General features: G+C 41.9%; 1 protein-coding gene across 1 annotated transcript; it reads right to left on the bottom strand.

The window, feature by feature from the left end:
- Positions 1–64: 64 nt before the first annotated feature.
- ZNF805 (zinc finger protein 805) lies at positions 65–27,067 on the bottom strand. Its single transcript, XM_079908000.1, has 4 exons — positions 26,807–27,067; positions 24,290–24,416; positions 19,631–19,726; positions 65–9,204 (listed from the first exon to the last, which is right to left on the bottom strand). The coding sequence occupies exons 1-4, from the start codon at positions 26,837–26,839 to the stop codon at positions 7,574–7,576; spliced, it is 1,887 nt and encodes a 628-aa protein (XP_079764126.1). The 5' UTR covers positions 26,840–27,067; the 3' UTR covers positions 65–7,573.
- Positions 27,068–27,827: the final 760 nt, after the last annotated feature.

Genomic DNA, 27,827 nt, shown 5'->3' with positions numbered 1-27,827 from the left:
GGAAAATAGTGCCCATTTACAATTTAGCTTAGACCACTCAATTGTCAGGTGTGTAACATACCTGTGAACAGATCACAAATCTTTAACCCTCAAAACTCAAGGATGACGTCTTTGAGCATTCCAGAGGCACCTCAGCATCCGATAACTAAGACAGGAAAGGCAGTCTGCGGGCCAGAGTATGAGTACAAAGGGGAGAGGCAAATACTCCCCGAGACCAGATTCCTACAGATCTCCAGCATCACATCTCTGTAGAGGGCCCTCCCAGCTGGACCAAATGCTCCCATACCATCTCAGTAAAACTCACAGACTGGTCCATGAACTTGACCAAGCCTGTAACAAACCCTTTAATCTCCAGTTATGCACATTTAATGATGTAGGAATTATTATGACCCCATGTTCTTTAATTTTTTTTGTTGAAGTCAAAGGCTACAAGTTTCAACAGTGGGAACAAACAGTAAATGAGAAACTGTTGACACATGTGCAATGGAAATATACAGCATTGACCTGGTCGTTACATCTTTGTACAAATAAAAACAAATAAAGGGAATATTTGCAAGTCAAACCACTGACGACATACCTAAATAGACACAGATTTATTGAGAGGCAAGATTCTTTCTCACAAGACATTCTCTATATTTTGTCATCACTAAATTAAGTCTTGACCACTATGTAAGAATTTCCACTCTGACATAACTGATTGTTTTCGTTACAGTGATTTACATGTATATAAGCCTTCACCTCAAAGCTATGACTTATTTCTTGTTGTAGCAAACTGTATTTGTTAAAGAAATTTGAACTTCCTCAACATTTAGGTATCATTTAAGTCACTGTGAAGAAGAGTTAATATGGCATGCTATCATTTGAGCTTCAAAGTTTGCCCTTGGCTAAAGTTTGAGGCCTTAGATTTCGGGAGGCTTCCTATCATTCCCAGAAATGATGAATGGCTCAGTGCACCTATTGTTTGTGTAAACAAGGTGGCTTATGCTGCTAACCTGTTATGCTTCTGGAGGTCTAGAATTCTGTTATGCTCTAGACAGAGTGCCCAATAAAAATCATAGGCACTGAGGTTCTAGTAAGTTTCCCTAGTAGACATTTCACACATGCAGTCATAATTCATTGACAGAACTTAAATTAAGCACTCAGAATTCCTAAAGCTTGTCCCTGGTTTCCTCTGGACTCCAGTCCTTGTATCTTTTCCCTTGACTGAGATTGCTTTGTATTCTTGTGCTGTCATAAACCTTCGATGTTCAGTATAATATGCTGAGTCCTTTGATGCTTCCTAGTAAGTCATAACCCTGGGTAGTCTTGAGGACTTTCAACACAGTCATTCCTTATGACTTTTAAAGTCTTATAGATCTGTCCATAAAAGCCCATATAGTTTCTCTTCGTGGTCAACATAAGTCATATACTGTGCCAACTATACACACAGCTTTGTGTAAACTCTGTGAGGGAGGCAAACATAAAAATACACTACTGTGTGGCCATTCACTAACACACATATATTGAGTGTCTACTGAGGAAAATAAAAACGTAAAGTGAACAGAATCAGACAGTGGCTGGATGTGAGAATGATAAAAGAAAAATGGCTGTGAGGTGTCTGGCTTTGTCAACAAGATAGAAGATAGTGGAATTCACTGAGATTGTTTTTTCAGGCACCTCAAACACAATGTCTAAAACCAAATGCCAACCTTAGCCCTTTTCTACCTCCCTGCTTCCTCAGAGATTATCTATTATTTCCTACAAAGTTACAAGAGATGATGCAACCATTGAAGACTGAGTTTGGTTTCTCACTCAAACTGAAAGGATGGCCAAGATGTACTATAAAATGAGAAAGGGGGTTACAGATCAAATGAGTATTATTTGATCCGTTTTAGTAAAAATGAATAGTGATCAGGAAAACAAAGATTCATACTACAAGAAGGAATCTAGGAAAGTGATAAGGGTATGGACTCTGCAGCCAGCCTAAATGGCCTCCAATCCCTAATCTCATACGTTGTAATGACTGTACAATTTTGGGCAAACTCCTTAATCTTTCTGTTCCTCAGTTTCCTGATTTGTAAAATGATGATAATGTTACCTATCACATAGACTTGTTGCAAAGGTTAAGAGTTGATGTGTTTAAACATTCAAAACAATGGCTGATATACAGTAATACCACGTTTGCTTGCTCTTAGAATTATTATGGGTGCATCCTTATGGTGATGGTCTTGGCCAAATGACACATGCATAAACTCAGTGTATATGAATACACAGAAGGTGTGGAAGTATGAACAGAGGGTAACAGACATGAGAAATATTCAACCTGGAGACACAGATTTGGGGGAACTCTGTAGATCACTGAGTATAAAATGCATTGAGTGGGAATTAACTCACTCATGGAACACATCACAAGTGAGAAAGCAATGGCCTTGGATGGATCCTGGGAAGCACATTGTTTAATACATGGGCTAAAGACACAGACTCTCTGAAGAAGGGTAAGAATTCACAGAAACCAGGAAAGGACCTTCAAGTCAGAGAGGTGGGCAGCATTCCAACAGTGATGGGAGGGCGGGAGGAGCAGAGAGGACAAAAGGGAACTTTGTGAGACCTGCTTAAGCCAGGCAACCATGGTGGAGGTCATTCTTTAGTTGTCAGTGGAGCGAAAGGGACATGATGGGGTGAGGACAGGCAGTGGACAGAACAGTCACGCAGGGTGTATCTGTGAGAGAAAAGAGAAGGGCAGAGCTCAATACACATGTAGGGCAGAAAGTGCTTGGGGGTGAGGAACACAGGTATAGATTGTGAGGACAGAAGGGGATTCAGAGGGAGAATTTAAAGACCAAGAAGTAGAGGCACAAAAGAAAGACAGTGGCCCTATACAAGTTAGGGAATATGGGAGAATGTGTTCAACAACAATGAGGAAGACTGATCCTGGAAGACGAGTAGCCCATTCTCCTTTGAGGCTATAACAAGCCTTAGAGAGCTCAGAAATTTTACACACAAATCTTCCCTGGAGAACACAACTCTGAACAATCTGCAGGTTGCCCAGTTTTATTTTCTTGAGAAATATTTGTGGATAACAACACAGAAGATGGCAGGTCTTCCATTCCTCCAGATACTTCAGGATTTCTATTCCAGTATCAAGATAAACCACCAGAGAACCACTGACTTTGGACTACACAGTTTTGCTTGTTTTCTCAGAGTCCTTCTTTGGCATCATAAACTAGGCAAAGAAATAGAAGATGTGTAAAAGAACCAAACGGAAATCAGACAATTGAAAAATTCAAAAAGCAAAACGAAAATTCACTGGATAAGCTCAATAGTAGATTATATATGAGAGAGAAGGAATCAGTGAGCTCAAAGAGAAATCAATGGAAATTAATCAATGTGAGCAACAGAGAAAAGCAGACTGGGGGAAACAAAAAGATGGGAGCCTGAGAATCCTATGGAATAAGAACAAGAGAACAAAGGGCTGAAAAAACTATTTGAAGAATAACTAAAAAGTTCCCAAATTTGCCAAGTGGCATACACCACAAAATGTGAAAAGCTGAGCAAACACCAAACAGGACAAGCCCTCCAAATTTTATGGCAGGTTATGTCATAATCAAACTTCTGAACTCTATATACAAGGAAAAAACACTTTCAAAGCACTTGACATAAAGGATACATTACAGATAGGGAAATAATGAGTCAAATGGCAGCAGATTTCTCAACTGAAACAGATCAGATTTCCCATCTGGAAGACAGAAGGAAATTACTTACTTGCCTTTCAAGTACTAAAAGAAAAGAACTGCTGACCCTGAATCTTATATCCCACAAAAATATCCTTTGGGAATGAAGGAGACATAAAGACATTTTTAGATGAAGGAAAACAAAAACATTTTTTACCAGAAAATCTGCAACAAAAGACAGGCTATAGATTTTCATGGGGCAAAAAATTTAAAAAGAAACTGTTAATGGAAGAAACTTGAGATTTCAAGAAGGAAGAAAGAACAATGTAATGAGTAAAAGTAGAAGTAAACAGACTGTGCTTCTTCTGAGTTTTGTAAAAATTGTTTGACAGTTGAAGCAAAAAGAACATCATCCAATATGGTGTTCAGTATATGAAAAGGAAATACTTAAGACAATTATATTAAAAGAATGGGGAATGTAAAGGTACCCAATGGAAGTACGGTTTCTACGTGTCAAAGTGCTAAAGTGTTGATACCGTAGGCTGTGATAAGTTATGTATGTACAACACAATACCTAGAGTAACCACTAAAATACAAGAGATATACTCAAAAACATCATAGATATATCAAGTGGAGTTCCTAACATTAAAGTAACCCACAAGAAGGCAAAACAAACAACAAAAAGTACCCCCTCAAAACCAAACAACAGAGCAACAAAAACATCATAAAATGGTAGTTGTAAGCCCTAAAAATATCAATAATTATTTTAAACTTAAATGGCCTAAATATACCAATTTTAAAACAGAAATCAGTAAGATGGATATAAGAAAATGAGCCAAGTATATGCTATTCACAATATTCACATATTACATTACTTCAAATGTAACAATATAGATAAGGTTGAAAATAAAATTATGGAAAAATATAAACCATGCAAACATTAACCAAAAAACTCAATAGTAGCTATATTAATATCAGATAAAGTATACTTCAAAGCAAAAAATTTTAGAGGAGCAAAAAGCATAATGATAAAAGGGTTATTACACCAAGATGACACAGCAATCCTAAATGTGTATGCACCAAACAACAGAGCTTTGAAATACATGAAGTGAACACTGACAGAACTTAAAGGAGGAAGAGACAATTCTAGAATTAAACTGCAGGACTTCAACACCCCTTTCTCAGCTGTTGATAAAAATACGAGGCAGGAAATCAGCAGATATAGAAAATCTGAAAAACACCCTCAATGAACAGTATCTGGTACATACATATACAAACTCCACTCAATGACAGTAGGATACACACTCTTTTCAAGCAGCCTTACTGAACTGAACATTCATCAAATATCCTGGGTCATAAAACAAACCTCAAAAAATTTAAATAGCCAAATCAAACGTAAAAGAAATCAGAAGAAAGCACAAAATACTCCAAACACTGGGAAATTAAACAACATCCTTCTAAATAATCCATGGGTTAGACAGTCTCGAATAAAGAAATATTTAGAACTGAATGAAATGTAATTAGAACATAAGACAAGAAGCTAAAACAGTACTGTGAGGGAAATTTATAGAACTTAATGCTTACATTAGTAAAGTGAAAAAAAACCCCTCAAATCAATAACCTAAGCACCCACCTCAAGAAACCGCAAAGGAAACTACTATCAAAGCAAGTAGAAGAAAGGATATAATAAAGACCAGAAAAAAATAATAATTCAGTGAAATTAGGAAAAGATAGAGGAAAAAAATGATATAAAGTGCTGGTTCCTTGAAATAAAAAAATTGATAAATGTCTAAGAAGACTGACAAAGATAAAAGAGAGTTAACACATTTCCAATAATAGGAATAAAACAGGGACTATAAGTACAGATTCTGCTGCCATCAAAAGGATGATAAAGGAATATTTTAAACAAATAAGAAAATTTAGATGAAATGGGACAATTCCTAGAAAAAGATAAACTATAAAAACTTATCCAATATGAAATAGATACTCTGAATAGTTCTATACATATTAAATAAAATAAATACATAATTAAAAAGCATCCAAAAGAAAAATCTCCAGGACTAAATGGTTCACTGGAGAATGCTACCAAACATTAAAAGAACAAATAAAACCAATTCTATACAACACACTGTCTTGTGAATAATACAACACCTGTTAACACATGTTAGGAGGCCAGAATCACCTAGACACCAAAACCAAACAATGACAATTGAAAAAAATATATAGAAAGAAAACTACATATCACTGTCACTCATGAAATTAGAGGAAAACTTCCTCAACAAAATACTAGCATATTTAATACTGTAATATAATATATAAAAATAATTATACTCCATGACCAAGTGGGGCTTATTCCAAGGATACAAGGCTGGTTCGACATTCAAATCTCGAACGTAATACATCATATCAACAGGCTACAGAAGAAAAAACACAGGATTCTATCAATTGATTACAAAAAAAAACATTTGACAAAGTTCAACACTCATTCACAACAACAAAAAAACACAGTAAATTAGGAACATGGGAAACTTTCTAAACTTGATAAAGAAAACTCTATGAAGAAAACCTTACAACTAACACCATAGTTAATGATGAAAATCGGAATGTTTTTCCCCTAATATCAGGACCCAGGCAAGAACATGTTTTCTCACTACTAGTATTTAACATCATATTGGAAATCTTAGCTAGTGCAGTAGGACAAGAAAAGGAAATAACAGGTATACAGATGGGAAGAAGTAAAACTGTCTCTAATTGCAGATGATACTTCTATGTAGAAAATCCCAAGCATTCTATCAAAAGAAACAGCAAGGTTGCAGGATAACAAAATAATATGAAAAATATACACATTTCTGTATACTACCAAAGACTGTGTGGAAATTCAAAGTTTAAAAATCAATGCCATTTATAATTACTCAAAAAACAAAAACACCTGTATATAAATCTTAAAAACATTGTACAGGACCTATTACTGAAACTTATAAAATAGTAATGAAGTAAATCAAGCCATATCAAATAAATGTACAGACATAATGTTTTCATGAATTGGAAGACTCAAAACAACAAAGATGCCAACTCTCAACAAATAAATCTACCAATTTAACTTAATTTCTATCAAAATTCAATACAGCTTTTTTTTCTGGTAAAAACAGACAAGCTTATCCAAAATTTTACATGGAAATTCAAAGTAACGAGGAATGTTAATCAGTTTTAAATAAGAAGACTGAAGACAGAAGACTCACTTTACCCGATTAAAAGATTTACCACATAACTAGAGCAATTAGTAAACCAATAATAGTACAGGACCAAGAAAAAGTCTGAGTATTAGGTCTTTAAAACCACATGAAGAAAAGGTTTGTTTTTAAAGAATCAAAGCCTAAATAGTCTAAAATGGTTCAACAGAACGTGCCCATTCATATGTGTATTCTTATCTCCTTAAATATAAAGGCATTTGATGGCTCAAACCAAAAAATTAAGGTCCTTAAGAATAGAGACAATGTTTTAGAACAAAGGAGATGTTCAATGAAAGTTTTCAGACCTGTCTAACTCTCTTTAAACTGGATAGCAATGAATGTATATACAAGACACATAGAGTCTAGGTTCTTTACCATGGAAACAAAACTTTCCTCCTGCCAATTAACTAAGGAATCAATGACAAAGTGCCATAGCTTGGCAAGGAAGTCTGAAAGAAACATTTTGTAGTTCATTTTCTATTTTAAGTCTCTCCCTTCTTTTTTAAAAAAATTCCTGAGATAACACTGAAGTGTAAACTAAGAAGAAAGATGTAGCTGAAGGTTTTCCTAAGTGCATAATAACCACTGGGTCTCTCTCTTTGATGAATTCTCAGATGTAGAGTAAGGCTCTAGGTTGGGTCAATTTCCAATATGACTCTTTAGATGACAACTGATATCCTGCAATAGGTATTTTCACAGGGAAGAAAATTGTGGTGTTTCTCTTTGGTATGAATGATCAGATTCTGAGTAAGATGTTTCCTCTGGCAAAAGATTTTCCTCAGTGGTTACATGCAAAAAGTCTTTCCCCAATAGGAGTTCTTGAAGATTGACTGAGGATTGCCCACTTGTGAAGGTTCTTCCCACATCTGTCACGCTGACAGCGTTTCTCCCAGTATGAACCCTCTGATGCTGAGTGAGGGATGAGCTGCGACTGAAGGCCTTTCCACACTCACTGCACTCATAGGGCTTCTCTCCAGTGTGGATGATGGAGTGTCGAATGAGGTTTGTGCTCCAGCAGAAGGTTTTCCCACACTCGAGGCATTCATAGGGCTTCTCTCCACTGTGAATCCGCTGGTGCCTGGTGAGGCCTGACCTGCGGTTAAAGGCCTTCCCACACTCCATGCACTCGTAGGGCTTCTCTCCAGTGTGGATGCTGAAGTGCCGAATGAGGTCTGCCCGATTGCTAAAGGCTTTCCCACATTCTTTGCACTCAAAAGGTTTCTCTCCAGTGTGGGCCCGTTTATGCAAGATAAAAGTGGAGCAGTGGGTGAAGGCCTTTCCACATTCAGTGCACACATAGGGCTTCTCCCCAGTGTGAATCCGCTGGTGCCTCTTGAGGTATGACCTGTGGTTGAAGGCCTTCCCACACTCGAGGCACTCAAAGGGCTTCTCCCCAGTGTGGATGACATAGTGGTGAATGAGGGCTGCGCTCTCACAGAAGGCTTTCCCACATTCACTGCATTCGTAGGGCTTCTCCCCAGTGTGAATCTGCTGGTGCCACATGAGGTATGACCTGTGTTTAAAGACCTTGCCACATTCAAAGCACTCATACGGATTCTCACCACTGTGGATAATGTAGTGTCGAATGAAACCTGGCCTATCTCGGAAGGCTTTTCCACATTCTTTGCACACAAAGGGTTTTTCTCCAGTGTGGCTCCTGTTATGCAAAACAAAAGTGGAGCGGTGGGTGAAGGCCTTTCCACATTCATTGCATTTATAAGGCTTTTCTCCACTGTGAATCCGCTGGTGTTGTGTAAGGTGTGACTTGCGGTTGAAGGCCTTGCCACACTCCATGCACTTATAGGGCTTCTCCCCGGTGTGGACCATGTGGTGTTGAAGGAGATAAGTGCTCTTACTAAAGGTTTTCCCACACTCTGTGCATTCATAGGGCTTCACTCCAGAGTGAATCCTCTCATGTCGAGCAAGGAGGCGTTTCTTATTAAAAATTTTCCCACATTCGTTGCATTTAAAAATACTTTCCTCTTCCTGAATCATGAGATCATTACCAGATCCACATGAGTCATGGTCATGGATAGCACTTCCTGGAGGGACTGGCTCCTCTACAATCTTTGAACACACACCACCAGGTGTCCCTAAGCTGCCATATTCAGAGCTTGGTTTCCCAGGGAGCTTGCCCTTCTGGGGTTCTATCTCTGGTCTCAAGTGTCCTTCTTGCATTTCCAGTGATCCTTCCTGATCATTGATTTGGCCCAACTGGGAGTCCTCTGAAACTCTTTGTATTAGTTGTTGCTGGAATAAAACTCCCTCAGACAGGGCTGGCTCACAAGTTGTAGGTTCTGTGGTCTTGGGCTTTCCTTTGTCACCTGAAAGAAATTCAATACACAAAAAGATCTGTTAATAATGCCAACATGGAAGAAAGAAAATCAGTATTTCAGTGAAAAAAATGAAGATGGAAATAGTGTCTCTGTGTCTGCCACGTTTCCCGACCTCTGAATCCCAGGATAACAATTTCTTTCTTTCCTGATCCTCGGACTGTTGACACCTTGAAAGGGAGACCCAGAGAACTAGCTGGGTGAGAGGACAGGGGGCTGGAAAAAGACATGGTCAATTCCAGACTGGATAGTTATGCAAATAAGTAACTCATCTGGGCTCACAGAGAGTTCATGGTGAAGAGATGACTCAGTGCAAAGCCTGAAAGCCCAACTATGTGATCAGAAGGTTGGGGTTTTAAGCCATAAGATAACAACTAGACCTCCAGAAACAGAAGGAGGGCAGGAGACTGAGTCATACAGGCACTGATTTAATCAGTTGTGCTTATGTAATGAGACTTGGTGAAATTCTTAGGTTGGCAATATTTCATGCATATATTGCCATACATCAATGCCAGGAGGCTAACAAGTCTGAGGACATAGTAGCTTATGTTTGGAACCTCTCCAAAATCTGTTCCTAAAAAACATCTGATGCAAACCTATTGGACAAAGAATTTACAACAACCATCTTAAAAAAGCTCAAGGAGCTAAAGGAAGATACAGAGAAAGTCAAGAAAACTAGGTAAAAACAAAATGGAACCATCAATACAAAAAAAGAAAACCTAAAAAGAAATGAAAAAGAGGGAATTCCCTGGTGGTCCAGTGGTTAGGAGTCCATGCTCTCACTGTAGGGGGCCCAGGTTCGATCCCTGGTCAGGGAACTAAGATCCCGCAAGCCATGTGGCGCAGCAAACAAAAAAAGAGAAAAGAAATGAAAAAGAAATTCAGGAGCAACAAGTTCAGTAACTAAAATGAAAAACTCATTAGAGGGATTCAAAGAAAAATTTGAGCAGGAAGAAGAAATAATCTGCAAACTTGAAGACAGGACAATGGAAAATATTGAGTCTAAGAAACAGAAAAAAAGAAAAGACTGAAAAATAGTGAGTAGAGCCTAAGGAACCTGTGATACACCCAATGAATCAACATACTCATTAGGGAAGTCCCAGAAAGAGGAGAGAGAAAGGGTCAGAGAGAATATTTGAAGAAATAGCGGAAAACTCCCCAAATTTGATGAAACATCCAAGAAGCTCAATGAATTCCAAGAAAAATAAAGAGACTCACACTGAGAAAATTACAATCAAACTTTGGAAAGCCCAAGATAGAGTATAGCAAGCATGAAGCAACTTGTTACATACAAGGGGCACTCAATAAGATTATCAGCAGATTTCTCATCAGAAACTTGGGAGGCCAGAAAGCAGTGGTTCAATATATTCAAGTGTAAAATGAACAAAAAGTGTCAAGTAAGAATCCTGTATCTAGCAAAGCTGTCCTTCAAGAGGGGGGAAGAGGGACTTCCCTGGTGGTCGAGTGGTTAAGACTCCATGCTTCCAGGGCAGGGGGTGCGGGTTTGTCAGGGAATTAAAATCTCACATGCAGCTCAGCACGGCCAAAAAAAAAAAGTGAGGAAGAAATTAAGACATTCCCATATATGAAGGCTAAAGGAGTTTGTTACCACTAGATCTGCTCTGTAAGAAATTCTTAAGGGAAAATTCTTCCAGGGTGAAATGTAAGGACACTAGACAGTAATTCAAAGCTATACCAAGAAATAGAGATCCTGATAAAGATAAATACATGGGCAATTATAAAAGCTAGTATTACTTTGTAACTCCACTTTTTAAAAAAAAAAAATATATATATATATATGTGTGTGTATATATATATTTATTTATTTATTTATGGCTGTGTTGGGTCTTTGTTGCACACGGGCTTTCACTAGTGGCAAGGGGGGGCTACTCTTTGTTGCTGTGCATGGGCTTCTCATTTTAGTGGCTCCTCTTGTTGTGGAGCAGGGGCTCTAGGCACGCAGGCTTCAGTAGTTGTGGCACGCGGGCTCAGTAGCTGTGGCACACGGGCTTAATGGCTCCGCAGCATGTGGGATCCTCCCGGATCAGGGCTCGAACCCTTGTCCCCTGCATTGGCAGGTGGATTCTTAACCACTGTGCCACCAGGGAAGTCCCGTGTAACTCCACTTTTTGTTTTTAAATGATTTAGAAGACTTTTTAAAATTGTTAATCTAAAGGCTACTATTATTGTAACTTTAGTTTATAACTCCATGTGTAGTTTCCTACATAATTTAAGAGACTAATGCATTCAAAAGAATTAGTAGTTTAAGTTTCTAGGCATACAATATATAAAGATGTAACTTTGTGACACGAACAATTGAAAGGGGAGATGACAGAGTTGTAAAGGATTTTTGTTTGTTACTGAAGTTAAGCTGGTATAAAATCAAATTAGTGTTAAAACTTCAATATGTTAGATGTCATTCCCATGGTAACCACAAATAGCTATAGAATTTAAAGTAATTCCAAAAAGGAATTTAAATGTTTCATTACAAAATATCAACTAAACACAAGACTATAACACAGGAAATGAGAAAGAAAAAAGCTATAATGCATATAGAAATCAAATATCAAAATGACAGAAGTCTCTCCATATCAGCAATTACTTTAAATGTAAATGGATTAAACTCTTCAATTAAAAGACAGAGATTATCAGAATTGATAAAAACACATGATCCAGAGACTTCCTTGGTGATCCAGTGGTTAAGAATCTGCCTTCCAATGTAGGCAACACGGGTTCGATCCTTGGTCTAAGGAACTAAGATCCCACATGCCTTGGGGCAACTAAGCCCTGGCACCGCAACTACTGAGCCTGCACACCAGAACTAGAGAGCCCACATGTCGCAACTACACAGTCCACGCACTCTACTACAGAGCCCATGTGCTACAACTACTGAGCCCGCGAGCTCTGGAACCCACGTACCACAACTAGAGAGAAGCCCACACATTGCAACAAAGAGCCCACGTGCTGCAGCAAAAGATCCCATGTGCCACAACTAAGACCCCACGTAGCCATAAATAAATAAATATTAATTTCTTACAAAAACCCACATGATCCAACTATATGCTTTCCAAAAGAGACTCACTTTAGATCCAAAGACACAAACAGATTGAAAGTCAGAGGATGGAAAAAGATATTCCATGCAAATACTAACCAAAAGAGAGCAGAGGTTTCTATATTAAAATCAGACAAGATAGGCTTTAAATCAAAAAAGATTACAAGTGACAATGAAGGACATTATATAACTAAAAGGTATAATACAGCAAGAAGATATTACAATTGTAAACATTTACATAATGACAGAAGATCAAAATACATGAAGCAAAGAATGACAGAATGGAAGGGAGAAAGAGCACTACAACAACAGATGGAAACTTCAACGTCCCATTCTCAATAATGGAGAGAACAACCAGACAAAAGATAAGTAAAGAAATAGATGACTTAAATAACATAATAAACCAACTAGATCTAACAGATACATACAGAACATTTTACCCAACAACAATAGCATACACATTCTTCTCAAGTGTACATGGGACATTTTCCAGGGCAGACCATAGGTTAGGCCACAAATTAAGTCTCAACAGATTTAAAAAGATATCATACAGGGCTTCCCTGGTGGCGCAGTGGTTGAGAGTCCACCTGCCGATGCAGGGGACACGGGTTCGTGTCCTGGTCCGGGACGATCCCACATGCCGCAGAGCGGCTGGGCCCGTGGGCCATGACCACTGGGCCTGTGCGTCTGGAGCCTGTGCTCTGCAGCGGGAGAGGCCACAACAGTGAGAGGCCCGCATACCACAAAAAAAAAAAAAAAGATATCATACAAAGTATGATTTGTGTCTAATGAAAACAAAAACTTAACATACCAAAACTTACAGGATGCAGAGAAAGCAGTGTTAAGAGGGAGAGTTGTAGCTATAGATGCTTCCAGTAAAAAAAAAAAAAAGACCTCAAATCAACAACCTAACCACATAATTAAATAGGAAAAGAAAAGCAAACTAAACCCATACCTAGCAGTAGGGAATATGAAAGATTAAAGATAAATAATACAGGGGACTTCCCTGGCAGTCCAGTGGTTAAGACTCTGCGCCCCCAATGCAGGGGGCACGGGTTTGATCCCTGGTCGGGGAACTAAGATCCTGCATTCTGTGGCCAGTTTAATAAACAAACAAATATTTTTGAAAAGGTAAATAGTGCAGAGATATTTTTTAAAAGGTAAATAGTGCAGAGAAAATAGAGAAAAATCAGTGAAACAAAAGTTAGTTATTTGAAAAGATCAACAAAATTGACAAACCTTTAGCTAGATGGACCAAGAAAAAGAAAAGATTCAAAATACTAAAATCCGAGATGAAAGTGGGGATATTACTTTTGATTCTATAGATATCAAAACAGAGTATAAGAGAATACTGTGAAGAACTATACACCAACAAATTGGAAAACCTAGATGAAATGAACATATTCCTAGAAACACAAAACCTGTGAAGACTAAATCATGGAGAAATAGAAAATCTGAATAGACCTATAACTAAAAAGGGATTGAATTAATAATCAAATTCTCCCAACAAAGAAAAATCTTGGACTTGATGGCTTCACTGGTGAGTTCTAACCAAACATTTTTTAAGAAGAACTAAGACCAATCCTCAAACTCTTCCAGAAAACTAAAGTGGACAAAACACTTTTAAACTCATTCTGAGACAAGCATTACCCTAATAGCAAAGCCAAGTACACTACAAGAAAACTACAGAGCAATATCCTTTATGAACACTGATGCAAAAATCTTGAACAAAATATGAGCAAAACGAATTCAGCAACATATCGAAAGGAATATACACCATGACCAAATGCAGTTTATTCCTGTAACGTAAGGACAGTTCAACATATGAAAATTGATCAGCGTTAACACATCACATTAACAGAATGAAGGAAAAAGTCCACATGATAATCTCAAATGATGCAGTAAAAGTCTTTGACAAAATTCATGATAAAAAAAAAATCAATGATGAAAGTCTGAAAGCTTTTCCTCTAAGATCTGAAACAAGTTAAGGACATCTATTTTCACCACTTCTATTCAACATAATACTGGAAGTTCTAGACAGAGCAATTGGCAAGAAAGAGAAATCAAAAGCATCCAAACTGGAAAGGAAGAGGTAAAATTATCTTTGCTTGCAGATGGTAGTTTATTACATGTAAAAACCACAAAAACGTCACAAAATAACTGCTGAATAAATGAGTTCAGCAAAGTAGCAGGATACAAAGTCAACACACAAAAATCAGTTGCATTTATATACATGAATAATGAACAATCTGAAAATGAAATTACAAAACAGTTCTATTTACAATAGCATGAGAAAGAATACTTAGGAATTAATCAACGAAGTGAAACACTTGCACAATGAAAACTACAAAACATTGCTAAAAGAGTTAAAGATGATGTAAATAAACAGAAACACATACCATGTTCCCAATTTGGAAACCTAATATTGTTAAGATATCAATACTACCCAAAGTGATCTACAGATTCAATGCAATCCCTATCAAAATCCCAGCAACATTTTTTTTTTTAATCTTTTGGCTGTGCCGCATGGCATGGGGGATCTTAGTTCCCCGATGACCGGGGATCAAACCTGCGCCCCCTGCATTGGAAGCCCAGAGACTTAACCACTGGACTGCCAGGGAAGTCCTCCAGCAAAATTTTTTGCAGAAACAAAAAAAAATCCCCCCTAAAATCTATAGTGCATCTGAAGAGACCCTGAATAGCCAAAACACTCTTGAAAAAGAAGAACAAAGTTGAAGAACAGAAAATTCCCGATTTCAAAACTTACTACAAAACTACAATGATCAAATACAGTGTGCTACTGGCATAAAATCAAATAGACCAAGGGAATAGAATCGACAGCCCAGAAATAAACCCTCACATACATCATGAAATGATTTTTGACAAGGGTGCCAAAACCATTAAACAGGGGAAAAGACAGTGTTCACAACAAATGGTGCCGGGAAAACTGAATACCTACATGCAAAAGAATGAAATTGGACCCTTATCTAACATCATATACAAAACTTACCGCAAAATGGAGAGAAGGTACTTCCCTGGTGGTGCAGTGGTTGGGAGTCCGCCTGCCAGTGCAGGGGACATGGGTTCGAGCCCTGGTCCGGGAGGATCCAACATGCCGCGGAGCGGCTGGGCCCCCATGCGCCACAACTGCTGAGCCTGCGCTCTAGGGCCCGTGAGACACAACTACTGAGCGGGCATGCCTAGAGCCCGTGCTCCGCAACGAGGAGTAGCCCCCGCTCACCGCAACTAGAGAAAAGCCCATGAACAGTAACAAAGACCCAACGCAGCCAAAAATAAAATAAATAAATTTATTTTTTTAAAAAATGGAGAGAAGAAAACATAGGGCAAATGTGGCATGGCACTGGATTTGGCAAACATTTCTCAGATATGACACCAAAGGCACAGGCAACACAAGAAAAAATAGAAAAATTGTAGTTCATGAAAATTAGGAAAATTTGTGATCAAGACACTACCAACGGAGTAAAAAGATAATCCAAAGAATGTGACAAAATATTTGCAAATCATGTATCTGAAAAGGGATTAATAATCAGAATATACAGAGAACTCAAACTTAACAAAACAAAAAAACAGCCTGATACAAAAATGGGCAAAGGACTTGAATAGACATTTCTTCAAAGATATACAAATGGCTAACAAGCACAAGAAAAGATGTTCAACATCACTAATCATTAGGGAAATGAAAATCAAAACTATAATGAGATACCATCTCACAACCATTAGGACAGCTATTATCGGAAAAAACAGAATAACAAATGTTGGTGAAGATGTGGAGAAACTGAAACTCTTGTGCACTGTTGGTAGGAATGCAAATTGGCACAGACTGTGGAAAACAGTATGGCAGTTCCTCAAAAAATTAAAAATGGAAATATTGATACTACATGATTCAGTAATTCCATTTCTTGTTATATGAATTCTTTCAATTCAAAAGAATTGAAATCAGGGTCTCAAAGACATTTGTACACCCATGTTCACAGCAGCATCATTCACAATAGCTAAAACATAGAAGCAACCCAAGTTTCCACCAAGGGATGAATGGATAAGTAAAATGTGAGACTGAGACACACACACACACACACACACAAAAGAATATTACTGAGCCTTAAAAGGGAATGACATTTTAACACATGCTACAACATGGATAAACCTTGAGGACGTTATGTTGAGTGAAATAAGCCAGTCACACACACAAAATAGCGTGTGACTCCATTTACATGAGGTACGTAGAGTAGTCAAAAATCACGAACACAGAAAGATTGTGGTTGCCAGGGGCAGGGCATGGTAGGGACATAGGGGGATTACTGTATAATGGGCACAGAGTTTCAAATGATGAAGAGTTATGGAGAAGGCTGGTGGTGATAGCTGCACGACATTATGACTCTATTTAATACCACTCAATGTATACTTAAAAATGGCTAAGATGATATATTTTACACTATCTGCATTTTACCATACCCACAAAAAAAGATAACATGAGTAATGCACAAAGAATCCCTACAAATCAGAAAGAAAATGCAGGGCTTCCCTGGTGGCACAGTCTGCCTGCCAATGCAGGGGACACGGGTTCGAGCCCTGGTCTGGGAAGATCCCACATGCCACGTAGCCACTAAGCCTGTGTGCCACAACTATTGAGCCTGTACTCTAGAGGCCACAAGCCATAACTACTGAGCCTGCGTGCCTCAACTACTGAAGCCCGCACACCTAGAACTTGTGCTCCACAACAAGAGAAGCCACCGCAATCAGAAGGCCACACACCACAACGAAGAGTAGCCCCCGCTCGCCGCAACTAGAGAAAGCCTGCACACAGCAACAAAGACCCAACGCAGCCAAAAATAAATAAATAAATTTGTTAAAACACAAGAAAATGCAAACAAGTCAATAGAATAAAATAGACGTTTATCATGAAATGACATTTCAAAGAAGAAAACTTAATTCATAGATTGACTCACAATCATACGATAAGGTGCTAAAGTTCCTTATGAACGAAGGAAAAGCAAATCAAAACCATGTGGGATACAATTCTGTATTCACTTGATTGTCAAAAATTGAGGAGCCTTATAATACCAGGTATTGGTCAAGGTATGGGTTGAAGAAACCTCCATTCTTTCCTGGTGGAAGTGTAATTGGTTTAGCCCCTTTAGAACATAACAGGAATTATCTTGTAAACTTGAGAATTTGCACAGACTATAATCCAACAATTTCACTCTAAGAAACATTAAAAGACAGCCTAAACATGAGCAAGATGACCAATATATACAAATGTTCTTGGCAGCACTGTGAGAGTGAAAAAATGTGAACAATTAAATGCTGCAGACAATGGATGAATACAATGTGAGACAGGAATATTTTTAATTTATTTTCTTCACTGTAAGGAACTTCAGCATATTTTTACTTTGAGCAGAGAAAAGGATAAAGTTATAAAACAAGCAGAATATAAGTGATGAAGGCACTTTCATGAAAAGCTATTTTCCAGATTCTGATGTCGGAACTGGCCATGCCCAGGGGCAAGACCTCTTCAACTAGGTGAAAAGAGAAGCTACAGATAGGAGAGTCCAAATGAGTGTGGAAGGGCTGAAGATCAAGCAATATGAGGCAGACTTTACTTTCCACATGAAAACTTGCTGACACATTAGTGGTCACATGCTGAGGCATCTATGGCTACACCTGGGGTAGCTCATGCAGGACAGAGAGCTGACCAGAGGCATAAAGCAGATGTAGAGACCAGTTAGGGGAACTACTAGCATCCCGCAAGGAAAAGATGATGAGAGCTTGGACTCAGAATGTGGGGACAGATCTGATGGGAGGTGGTAGAAGTGACAGATTCAGGAGATGTACATGATGTAAAATGGACGGGATGTGGGAGGTAGCCGGATATAGGGGCCGATACAGGTGGAGGGGTGAGGATACAGTCTCTGGGGCTGTATCCAGTCTCCAACCTGCCTAGATGGCAGGACCATGCGCTCTAACTTGGGAGAGGAAGGAGTGAGCATCGTAACGGGTTCCTTGCCAGGCATGTTGACTGGGTGCCTCTGAGATATTCAGGTGGAGAAGGGCAGAGAGCAGAGGGCAGAGGCTCGGAACTGCCTCTCTGAGGGGCTGTCGACGGGCTGCACACAGACACTCGCAGGCTGGTGGGGCCGCCCGAGGGACTAGGAGGGAAAGAGCACGACTCTGCAGGGGCCCCATCACCACACACGGCGGCCCCAGTGCCCTCAGCAGCCCAGATGTGGGGCACAGCACGACAAATGTCACCGTCAGGTTTTACCAAACAGGAGGAGTAGGGAGACATGCAACAAGGGAAGGCTTCTTGAGTATCTGGACAGGGTGGGAAAGGGGAGGCAGAAGAGAGCTGGAGAGGAGCTGGGAGAGGAAGGAAGGCCCTTTTCCTCAGAGGTCAGAGGGAAACGTGAGATGCATTACTCATTACAATACAGGGACATGAATGACACCAACGGCTTACTTCCCACGAGCCACTGACTGCGGTGCAGACGCTTGTGCTAAGCAGTTTTATGCTTTAACGCGTTATATGACCACGTCCCCAACAACCCGGGGACGGAGCAACTATCAGGAACAGACTGAGCGCAGCAGACCACACTCGCCAAACCACCTGCTCCTCCACTTGGACACATGGCTCAGCCCCATCTCCCAGCCCCATCCCCCGAGTGTGGCCAAGTGCCTATCAGTGGAAGCGGGGGGTGGGGGGGGGGTGGCTGGTGTTTGTGCGAGTCTTCCTTGCCCTCTCACTCTCCTCTGCCTGCTGCAGGAGGTCAGGACAACCTTCAAGCCACATGCTGACGGCAGAGTGGACCCGGGTTCCTGAACAGCTGTGTGATGCACAGTCACACGGACCGGGTGTGCCTCAGAAAAAGTGCTTCCAGGGACATCCCTGGTGGTCCAGTGGTTAAGACTCCAAACTTCCACTGCAAGGGTCACGGGTTCGACCCCTGGTCAGGGAACTAAGATCCTGCACGCTGCGAGTCGTGGCAAAAGAAAGAAAAGAAATACAAAAAAAGAACAAGTGCTTCCATATGCTGAGCACCAAGATGCTGGAGTCTGTCTGACATGGCAGCTAAGATTTAACTTAGTCAAACTTATATATACAAAGACACAAGGAGATCCCGAAGTTCACCAGGGCCACAGAGCTGGTGATCGGTGAAGCCCAGGCAGCTGGAGCCCAAGACACATCTCAGCTCATGCACCTCTATCCTCCAGGACAGAGGGACCTGGGGTCAAAGGGCTCCGTGGCCTCCAGACCACCAGAGGCCCGAACAAGACACTTCCCCAAGGAACCAGGGCCAGCGACCTTCCCCTGCAGGGTCTCCCAGCTGCCCAAACCTTGGCTCCTACCTGGACAGGTGCTTCGGGAGAGGTCTTTCTTCACTGTCCACAACTCCTGTGCCTGCTCCAGTTGGTAGATCAGCTCAGATCTGGGAACAGGACACCCTGTTCATGGAGAAAGGAAGAAGACACTAGGATTTCTGTGAAAACAAAGAAAACCTCTCGATCTAGTGTGGGACTTCAGGATGTGGACAAGACCTCAGAATGAAGCTGCTCCCATGCATATACAAAATGCTGTACTGTGAACTGGAAACCAAAGACATGCCACACTGCCATGGAGTTTTTATTCCTAAGTCAAAAACTAACATATAGTGTATAATCGTAGTAAAAGGACTGTGTTCAAGCAACTTAAATGCATTACATCATTTCAAAATTGAAATAAATTTATGGAGTAATTTAAACAACTAACATATTTAAAATATTGACTCTTGGGAATTCCCTGGCGGTCCAGTGATTAGGACTCTGTGCTTCCACTGCAGGGGACAATGGGTTCAATCCCTGCTGGGGAACTAAGATCCCGCAAGCTGCATCGTGCAGCCAAAAAAAAAAGAAAATTGACTCTTTTCATTCAAAACAAGTTATGTGTCTTCATTGATCCAGTTCTTTTTTTAGAACCCAAGCAAAGTTTTGTATTGTTCTTCCTATAGGCCACAGAGGATTCTATCCTAGGGTTTCCTCACAGCATTCCCAGCAAGTACATATTGTGATCAGCACCGTTTTTTAAAAAATTATAGTTCATTTACAATGTCAGATTAGTTTCAGGTGTACAGCAAAGTGATTCAGTGTATTTATACACACACACACACACACACACACACACACACACACATATATTCTTTTTCAGATTCTTTTCCATTATAGATTATTATAATATATTGAATATATATAGTTCCTTGTGCTATACGGTAGAACCTTGTTGTTTATCTATTTTATATATGGTAGTATCTGTTGATCCCAAACTCCTAATTTATCCCTCACACCCCACCCCCCAACTTTGCTTACCATATTTTGTGTTCTATGTCTGTGAGTAGCCCTATTTTATAGATAAAAACCATACAGAAACCATGCTCAGGCAGATAATGTGATTTGCCAAAGAGGCCAGAATTGGTGAATGGCTGAGCCAATATGGAGCCCAGGTCTAGCCATCTCTGCTCTGTGTGCTGTTTTACCACAAGGCTACACAACACTGTTCCAGAAGGTGCTGGATCCAGGCATGGGGATAATGAGACTCCTGAGGAGTAACAACGGTAGTGACGGCAGCGAGCTTCTCAACTGCTAACCTGCACGTAATCTGGTCACACGAGGCACAGTTCTGACCCCTTCCCATAAGTTAGCCATGTACCCTTGCTACGGCCCTGGCAAGTAGATACCATCTTACCCCATTTTACCAACGAGCACCCCAAGGCACAGACAGCTTCAGTAATTTGCCCAGGACCACAAGGTTTTAAGGAGCAGAGTGGGGACTGAACATAAGAGTCTGGCTCTGGAGCCTGGGCTCCCCAGCACTACACTAAGGAGGAAACAGGCCAGCATCCTGAGACCGAGTGCAGGGCAGTTGTGAGGCAGGGATGTGAGCACGAAGATCCACCTGTTGGGAACAGGGGCCGGGGTGGGTGGGGCAGACTCAGTGACCCTAGATTTCAGCGTTTCATGAACTACTAGAAAATAATAAAATTGAGAATCCTACACAGTGGTGTATGGTCACACTGGACATTTATAGAAACATCAAATAATATCTACTTTCATCAGTATTTCATAAAAGGATTGTTGCTTAAAATAAACCCACAGAAAAGCTTCATCAATGAAAGTGTATGTTCTTTACTGGGTAAGTTCAGCTGTATGAGACTCAGTGCAGTAGCTGAGTTTTCCTGACTTTGCTAAGGACCAGGAGAGCATGAGAATCAAATGGGTGCCTGGAACAGGCCTGATATGCAGTCAGTCCTCCAATGACCAGAGTGAGCTGTGACTAGCATTAACATTAATATTTTTCTTAAAAGTGACCCACTTTTTATTTTTCTTACATTCGTTCAAAAAGGGAATCCTCATTGTAAAAACAAAACAAAGCAAAAGGGAATCCTGGGCTTCCCTGGTGGCGTAGTGGTTGAGAGTCCGCCTGCCGATGCAGGGGTCACGGGTTCGTGCCCCGGCCCGGGAAGATCCCACATGCCGCGGAGAGGCTGGGCCCGTGAGCCATGGCCGCTGAGCCTGCGCGTCTGGAGCCTGTGCTCCGCAACGGGAGAGGCCACAACAATGAGAGACCCGCGTACCGCAAAAACAACAACAATAAAAACAAAAAGGGAATCCTGTTTAGCTCTGATAAACGGGAAACAGAAACCCAGAGTCACTTGAGTCGATGGCAGGTCAACCTGAAAAGGCAGCAATAAAATCCAAAGGATGGGGCTTCCCTGGTGGTGCAGTGGTTGAGAGTCCGCCTGCCGACGCAGGGGACACGGGTTCGTGCCCCAGTCCGGGAAGATCCCACATGCCGCGGAGCGGCTGGGCCCGTAAGCCATGGCCTCTGAGCCTGTGCGTCCGGAGCCTGTACTCCGCAACGGGAGAGGCCACAACAGTGAGACGCCCGCGTACCAAAAAAAAACAAACAAAACAACAACAACAACAAAAAACTCCAAAGGGTGAGGTTAAGTGCCAGCGAGCTCATGCTGCTGCTCAGGGACGGGGCTCCCTCTGTTGAAAATGGGAAATTAGCAACAGTGGGGGTGGGGGGAGGTGTTCAGTACTGAACCCGGATTTTCACTACATAATCAGGGAGGACACAGAATAAAGGAATGGCTTCCTCGGGGTCTCTCAGTGTCCCTGGTGAAGTGTCCGTGAGCCTTCAGAAACAGGGTTTCTCAGCCTCTGTTCAACTGACATTTAGATCCAGGCAATTCTTTGTTGAGGAGAAGGGGAGGGAGTACGTATGTCCTGTGCAGCATAAAGATGTGTAGAAGCGTTCCAGGTCTCCACTCAATAGATGCCTGTAGCATCTACATCCCAGTTGGGACAACCCAAATGTCTCCAGACATTGTCATGTGTCCTCTGGGGGACAACATCATCCTTGAATGAGAACCACTGGCTTACAAGGATATAAATAGGGTGACGGGAAAAAGCGACTGTGACAGGGGAGGGGCCTCCAAGAGATTTCGTGATCAGGAAACAGCTGGTGAGGAGGTGGTGACTGTGCTGAGAAGGGGTAGCCATGTGAAAAGCCCAAGCACACCCACACCCACCAGGCATAGAGAACAGCAACTGCAGAGGCCCGAGGCAAGTACGTTAAGTATGTGCACAGGAAACAGCAAGACACCAGCGTGACCAGAGCAGACTGAGCTCAGGGAAAGCATGGGGAGGAGAGTGAAGGGTCAGCAGGGCCAGATAGTGGACCTTCTTATTTTTAAAATTTTGTTATAAAATATCTAAATATGTCAAACGTTTCCTAATTTTGTGTAACCTCTTCTCATTAACACAGAATACAATCCCAATTCTCTAAAAACAGGCATGTCTTACCCTATGCCCTGGATTTACAGCTCTCCTTTCCCTCAAACTGAGAGGTCTAAAGTGATTATCCTCAGGCTGCTGTTTCTCCACCTTGGCTCTCTTGCCCTTGTGGACTGGATCATCCTTTGTTGAATGGGGCTGTCTTGTCCATCCTCAGGTACTAAGCAGCATCTCTGGACTCTAACCTGCTAGATGCCGGGACCACCCACACCCCAGTTGTGACAGTCAAATGTGGCTGCAGACTTCCAAATGTCTCCTGGGGACAAAACCAAGTACTGAGAAGCACAACTGTCTCAGCTTCTCTCTCTTGGATCTTGGCCAGGACTCAGGGAACAAGAGACAATCATGAAGGCACAGGAGAACAGAAAAGCCCCATAACCGAGATCCTGTGGTTTAGAACAATACCTGTTGGCACTGACGGCAAAAACCTCCCGAGGCCCCACCTGCCTCACCCTCTTCCTGGAGACCATCCCATCACTCACAGCCCTGTGGACTGGGCTGCAGGGGATACGTGAGCCAACCAGTCCCACCCAGTCAGCTCCCTGTCTGGAATGTGAAACAAGAACCTCAGACAGAGGCCAGTCTGTGCTGGGCACTGGGGTAGAGGCTCAGGGAAGTATGGGCTCAGGTGGCCACTCCTGCACTGCCTCCATCCCTGGAGCCCAGCAGCAGAGAAAGAAAAAAAGAGAAACAATATAAGTATGCAAAGAAGTAGAAACAAGGTATCTTGGGGCCCCAGAGAGCAGGGACTGGGGTGGCCACTCCTGTCACAAACTTGCTGAGGCACAAAAGCCATTTTGAAAAGACAGAGACGTGAACAAAGCCAGAGGGAAAACCAGGACAGGAGATCCAGAAGTCAGGGTATAATCCTGGTGGTTCCCAGTTCCTACATCAGTCCATCATATGGCCCAACAAGAAATTCTGCCTTTGGGCTCTGCAGAACACCCCTGTTTCCTTCCATCATTTTCTAGGAGCCAAAAAGGAACTTTATTCAAAGAGACACAGGGATAGCAGGCAGGAAGAGATGAATCTCAAAAATGACTGTGAGGAAAAAAAGTTGTGAGGAAAAGGGAGGAAGGGCTCCTGAGGCCGTCTTGACCAGCCAAGACAGAGCCAGAGTTTGGGATAAAGGAGGTGGCAGGTCCTCTGCACGGCAAAGTGGCAAGGCCTTACCCAGAGACACCAGAAGCCCACAGTTTTCCAGCATCACCTCCTGGTACAGGGTCCTCTGATCCAGGTCCAGCTGCCCCCACTCCTCCTGGGTAAAAGTCACAGCCACATCATCGAAGGTCACAGACACCTGGAATGTCAAACAGAGATAGTAGCACTAGCCTTGGGATGGTTGGATGGGATCAGAGCCCGTCTCTGCATCGCTGGTAAAGGTGCAGCAAGATCAAGGCCCTAATCACTGGGTACTTCCTCTGCACTGGGCTGAAGGGGAGGTGGACAATGCTTTGGACATAATACAATACAGCTATACTTTGGAGATATTGGGGGTTTGGTTCCAGACCACTCCAATAAAGCCAGTCACATGATTTTTTTGGTTTCCAGGAGCATATAAAAGTTATATTTACACTATACTGCAGTCTATTAAGTGTACGATAGCGTTATGTCTAAAAAAATAATGTAGACATCTTAATTAAAAATTACTTTAGGGACTTCCCTGGTGGCGCAGTGGTTAAGAATCCACCTGCCAAAGCAGGGGACACAGGTTTGATCCCTGGTCTGGGAAGATCCCACATGCCGCGGAGCAACTAAGCCCATGTGCCACAACTACTGAGTCTGCACTCTAGAGCCTGAGAGCCACAACTACTGAAGCCCGCACGCCTAGAGCCCATGCTCCACAACAAGAGAAGCCACCGCAGTGAGGGGCCCGCGCACTGCAACAAAGAGTAGCCCCCGCTTGCCACAACTAAAGAAAGCCCGTGCGCAGCAATGAACACCCAACGGAGCCAAAAAATTAAAAATTAAAAAAAAAGAAGTACTTTATTGCCACCTACTGTATAGCACAGGGAACTCTACTCAATGCTCTGTGGTGACCTAAATGAGAAGGAAATCCAAAAAAGAGGGGATATATGTATACGTATAGCTGAATCACTTTGCTGTACAGTATAAACTAACACAATATTGTAAAGCAACTATACTCCAATAAAAATAAAATTTTAAAAAAGGAATAAACTGAAAAGCAAGAAGGAAAAAAAAATTTTTTTAAGTACTTTATTGCTAAAAAATGCTACCCATCATCTTGAGCCTTCAGTGAGCTGTAATCTTTTTGTGGGTGGAGGGTCTGAACTATTGTGAGAACTACCAAAATGTGACACAGAGACACGAGGTAAGTGAATGCTGAAACGCTTGCTGGACGCAGGGTTGCCACAAAACTTCAATCGTAAAAACACAGTATCTATGAAGTACAATACAGCGAGGTACGCCTATAGTGTAAGAGAGAAGAGCCTACTATGCAGGAGCCATTGGAAAATGACACAAGTCAATGGAAATGACATTGGAACTGTGAGATGCAGAGAGAAAGGACTCTAGGATGTCAGAGGACTGAGTAAGTGATGATAATATCAATAACGTTAACAACAGCAGTACCTGAGCTTCACTGGTCCTACTACCTGCTGGTCCCCATGCTGAGTGCTTTATGTTGTCTCAAAGCAACTAAGTCCCTAGCTCTTAAGCCATCGTTTTCACCAGTATCTCCTGATTAAACACACTCCATACAGAGTTTTCCTTGTTAATGTTACTTCCACCACCATATTCTATACATTCTCCTCAATGTGAAATGTCCAGCAGATGCAGGACCACATCCCTATGTGACCAGACCCACTAAGTAAATATAAAAAATCCAGCCACTCCACTCTCAGGTGAACAGCCCCACCAATGCAGATCTATCATTTAAATGCTCCAAGACATCGCCTCATGGTTTTTCACCTGCACTTTCAGTGCTCACATCTCTCTGCTTTCTAGCTTCATCCTAACAGCTTTCTTGAGTTAATATTTCAATTAAAGACCTAGAAATTCCTAATAAATTGACTGGTTCATACCTAGGAACCCTGCAATATTACTCATTTCTGGTACTGGATAAACTCATATTACTGGGCACATTTTGGGCAGGTAGGTAAGGATAGAAAAATTAACTAGGGCTTCAACATTGACTACCAGATGATATACGTTTAATTAATCAAAACTCTCTGGCAAGTAATCCTACAGCATCCTCTATGATTGTTTAAGGGCCCACATATGGATGGCTTTCTCTGGTTGGTTTTAAGTTGGAAGTGGGGACAAGGATTAGGGAAAGGGTCAATTATTAATCAAGTCCTGGCCATTTGGGGCCGATGTTACATAAGTCACTGTTTCTCTTCCTGGACTGTCTCTAGAGATAGGAATCTGGCTTCTGGCAAGTCTTAGGCCGGGCTAGACTCCTGGGTTGTTGATTGTAGATAAGGGACTGGATTACGGGTCAGGTTGTTTGTCAAAGTTCTATTTTTATACGCGGTCTATTTTCCATTTGCATATTCAGTCTCGCATGTTCTAAGACTGGAAATAAAGTCAGTGACGAGCCAGCTCCACTGGTCGTACACAAACACAACTGCAAAGAGAAGTCTAGCGCCTCTCTTGACTTCCACCCTGCTCAGGAGCCCTCTCCGAACCAGAAGAGAAGCAGCAAGGCCAGAAACGTGGTCCACTCACCCGCGTCGGGTCCATCCACGCCGACGCCATCATGGGACCCTGAGGCGAGAGCGGGGCCCGTAGAGGCGGCGACAGAGGCGGGTACCGCGGGCTCAGCCGACCACCACCCGTTCCCTGAGCTGGGCTGGGTGGCCGATCGAGCGGAGGCTCACCGCTCGCTCAAATGCGCGGAGGCGAGCCCTAGCCTCCTTTCTGCTCATTTGCGAAGAGCCGCACTAGAAGCGGCCACTGAACTGCTATCCCCTCCCCACAGCTGGCGTGGACGGAACAGTCGCGCGCTAATGACATCTACAGCCAATGGGGTCGGAAGTCCCTCCCCTGCGCAGGAAATACCCCCGCCCTGGGCCGTCATTGGTCCAGCGCCTGCTACAGACGTGCGGTGCACCGCCTTCTGGGTAATGTAGTTTTTTCTTAACAAACAACCGGCCTCGGAGCGCGTTCCAGAGCCGTTATTCCTCCATGTAAATGACTTAGGAGGCCCAGGGGTACTTCCCTGGCAGTCCAGTGATTAGGACTCCGCGCTTCCACTGCCCGGGACCTGGGTTCGATCCCTGGTGGGGAAATTAAGATCCCACAAGCTGCAAGGCACGGCAAAAAGAAAAATAGAAAAAAGACTTAAGAGACCCAGAGCCCTGAAACAGACCCGCCTCTTCACAGGGGACACAACTTTGGGGAACCAAGGAGCACTGAAGGTGCAGGTGAAAAAACTATGAGCCAATGTCTTGGAGCATTTTTTTTTTTTTTTGGTTGCACACAGTGAAAGCGCGGAGTTTCAACCACTGGCCCGCCAGGGAATTCCCTTGGAGCATTTAAATGATGGATCTGCAATGGTAGGGCTGTTCATCTTAGAGTGGAGTGGCTGAATAGCTTGTATTTACTTAGTGGTTCTGGTCATATAGGAATGTGGTCCTGCATCTGCTGGACATTTCACATTGAGGAGAATGTATAGGATATGGTGGTGGAAGTAACATTAACAGGGTAAACTCTAAATGGAGTGTTTTTAGTCAGGAGACACAGTGGT

This window comes from Stenella coeruleoalba (genome assembly GCF_951394435.1).
Source record: "Stenella coeruleoalba genome assembly, chromosome: 20".
Classification (NCBI taxonomy): domain Eukaryota; kingdom Metazoa; phylum Chordata; class Mammalia; order Artiodactyla; family Delphinidae; genus Stenella; species Stenella coeruleoalba.
Note: the sequence above shows the minus strand (reverse complement) of the source record. Positions and strands in the feature narration are given on the sequence as shown.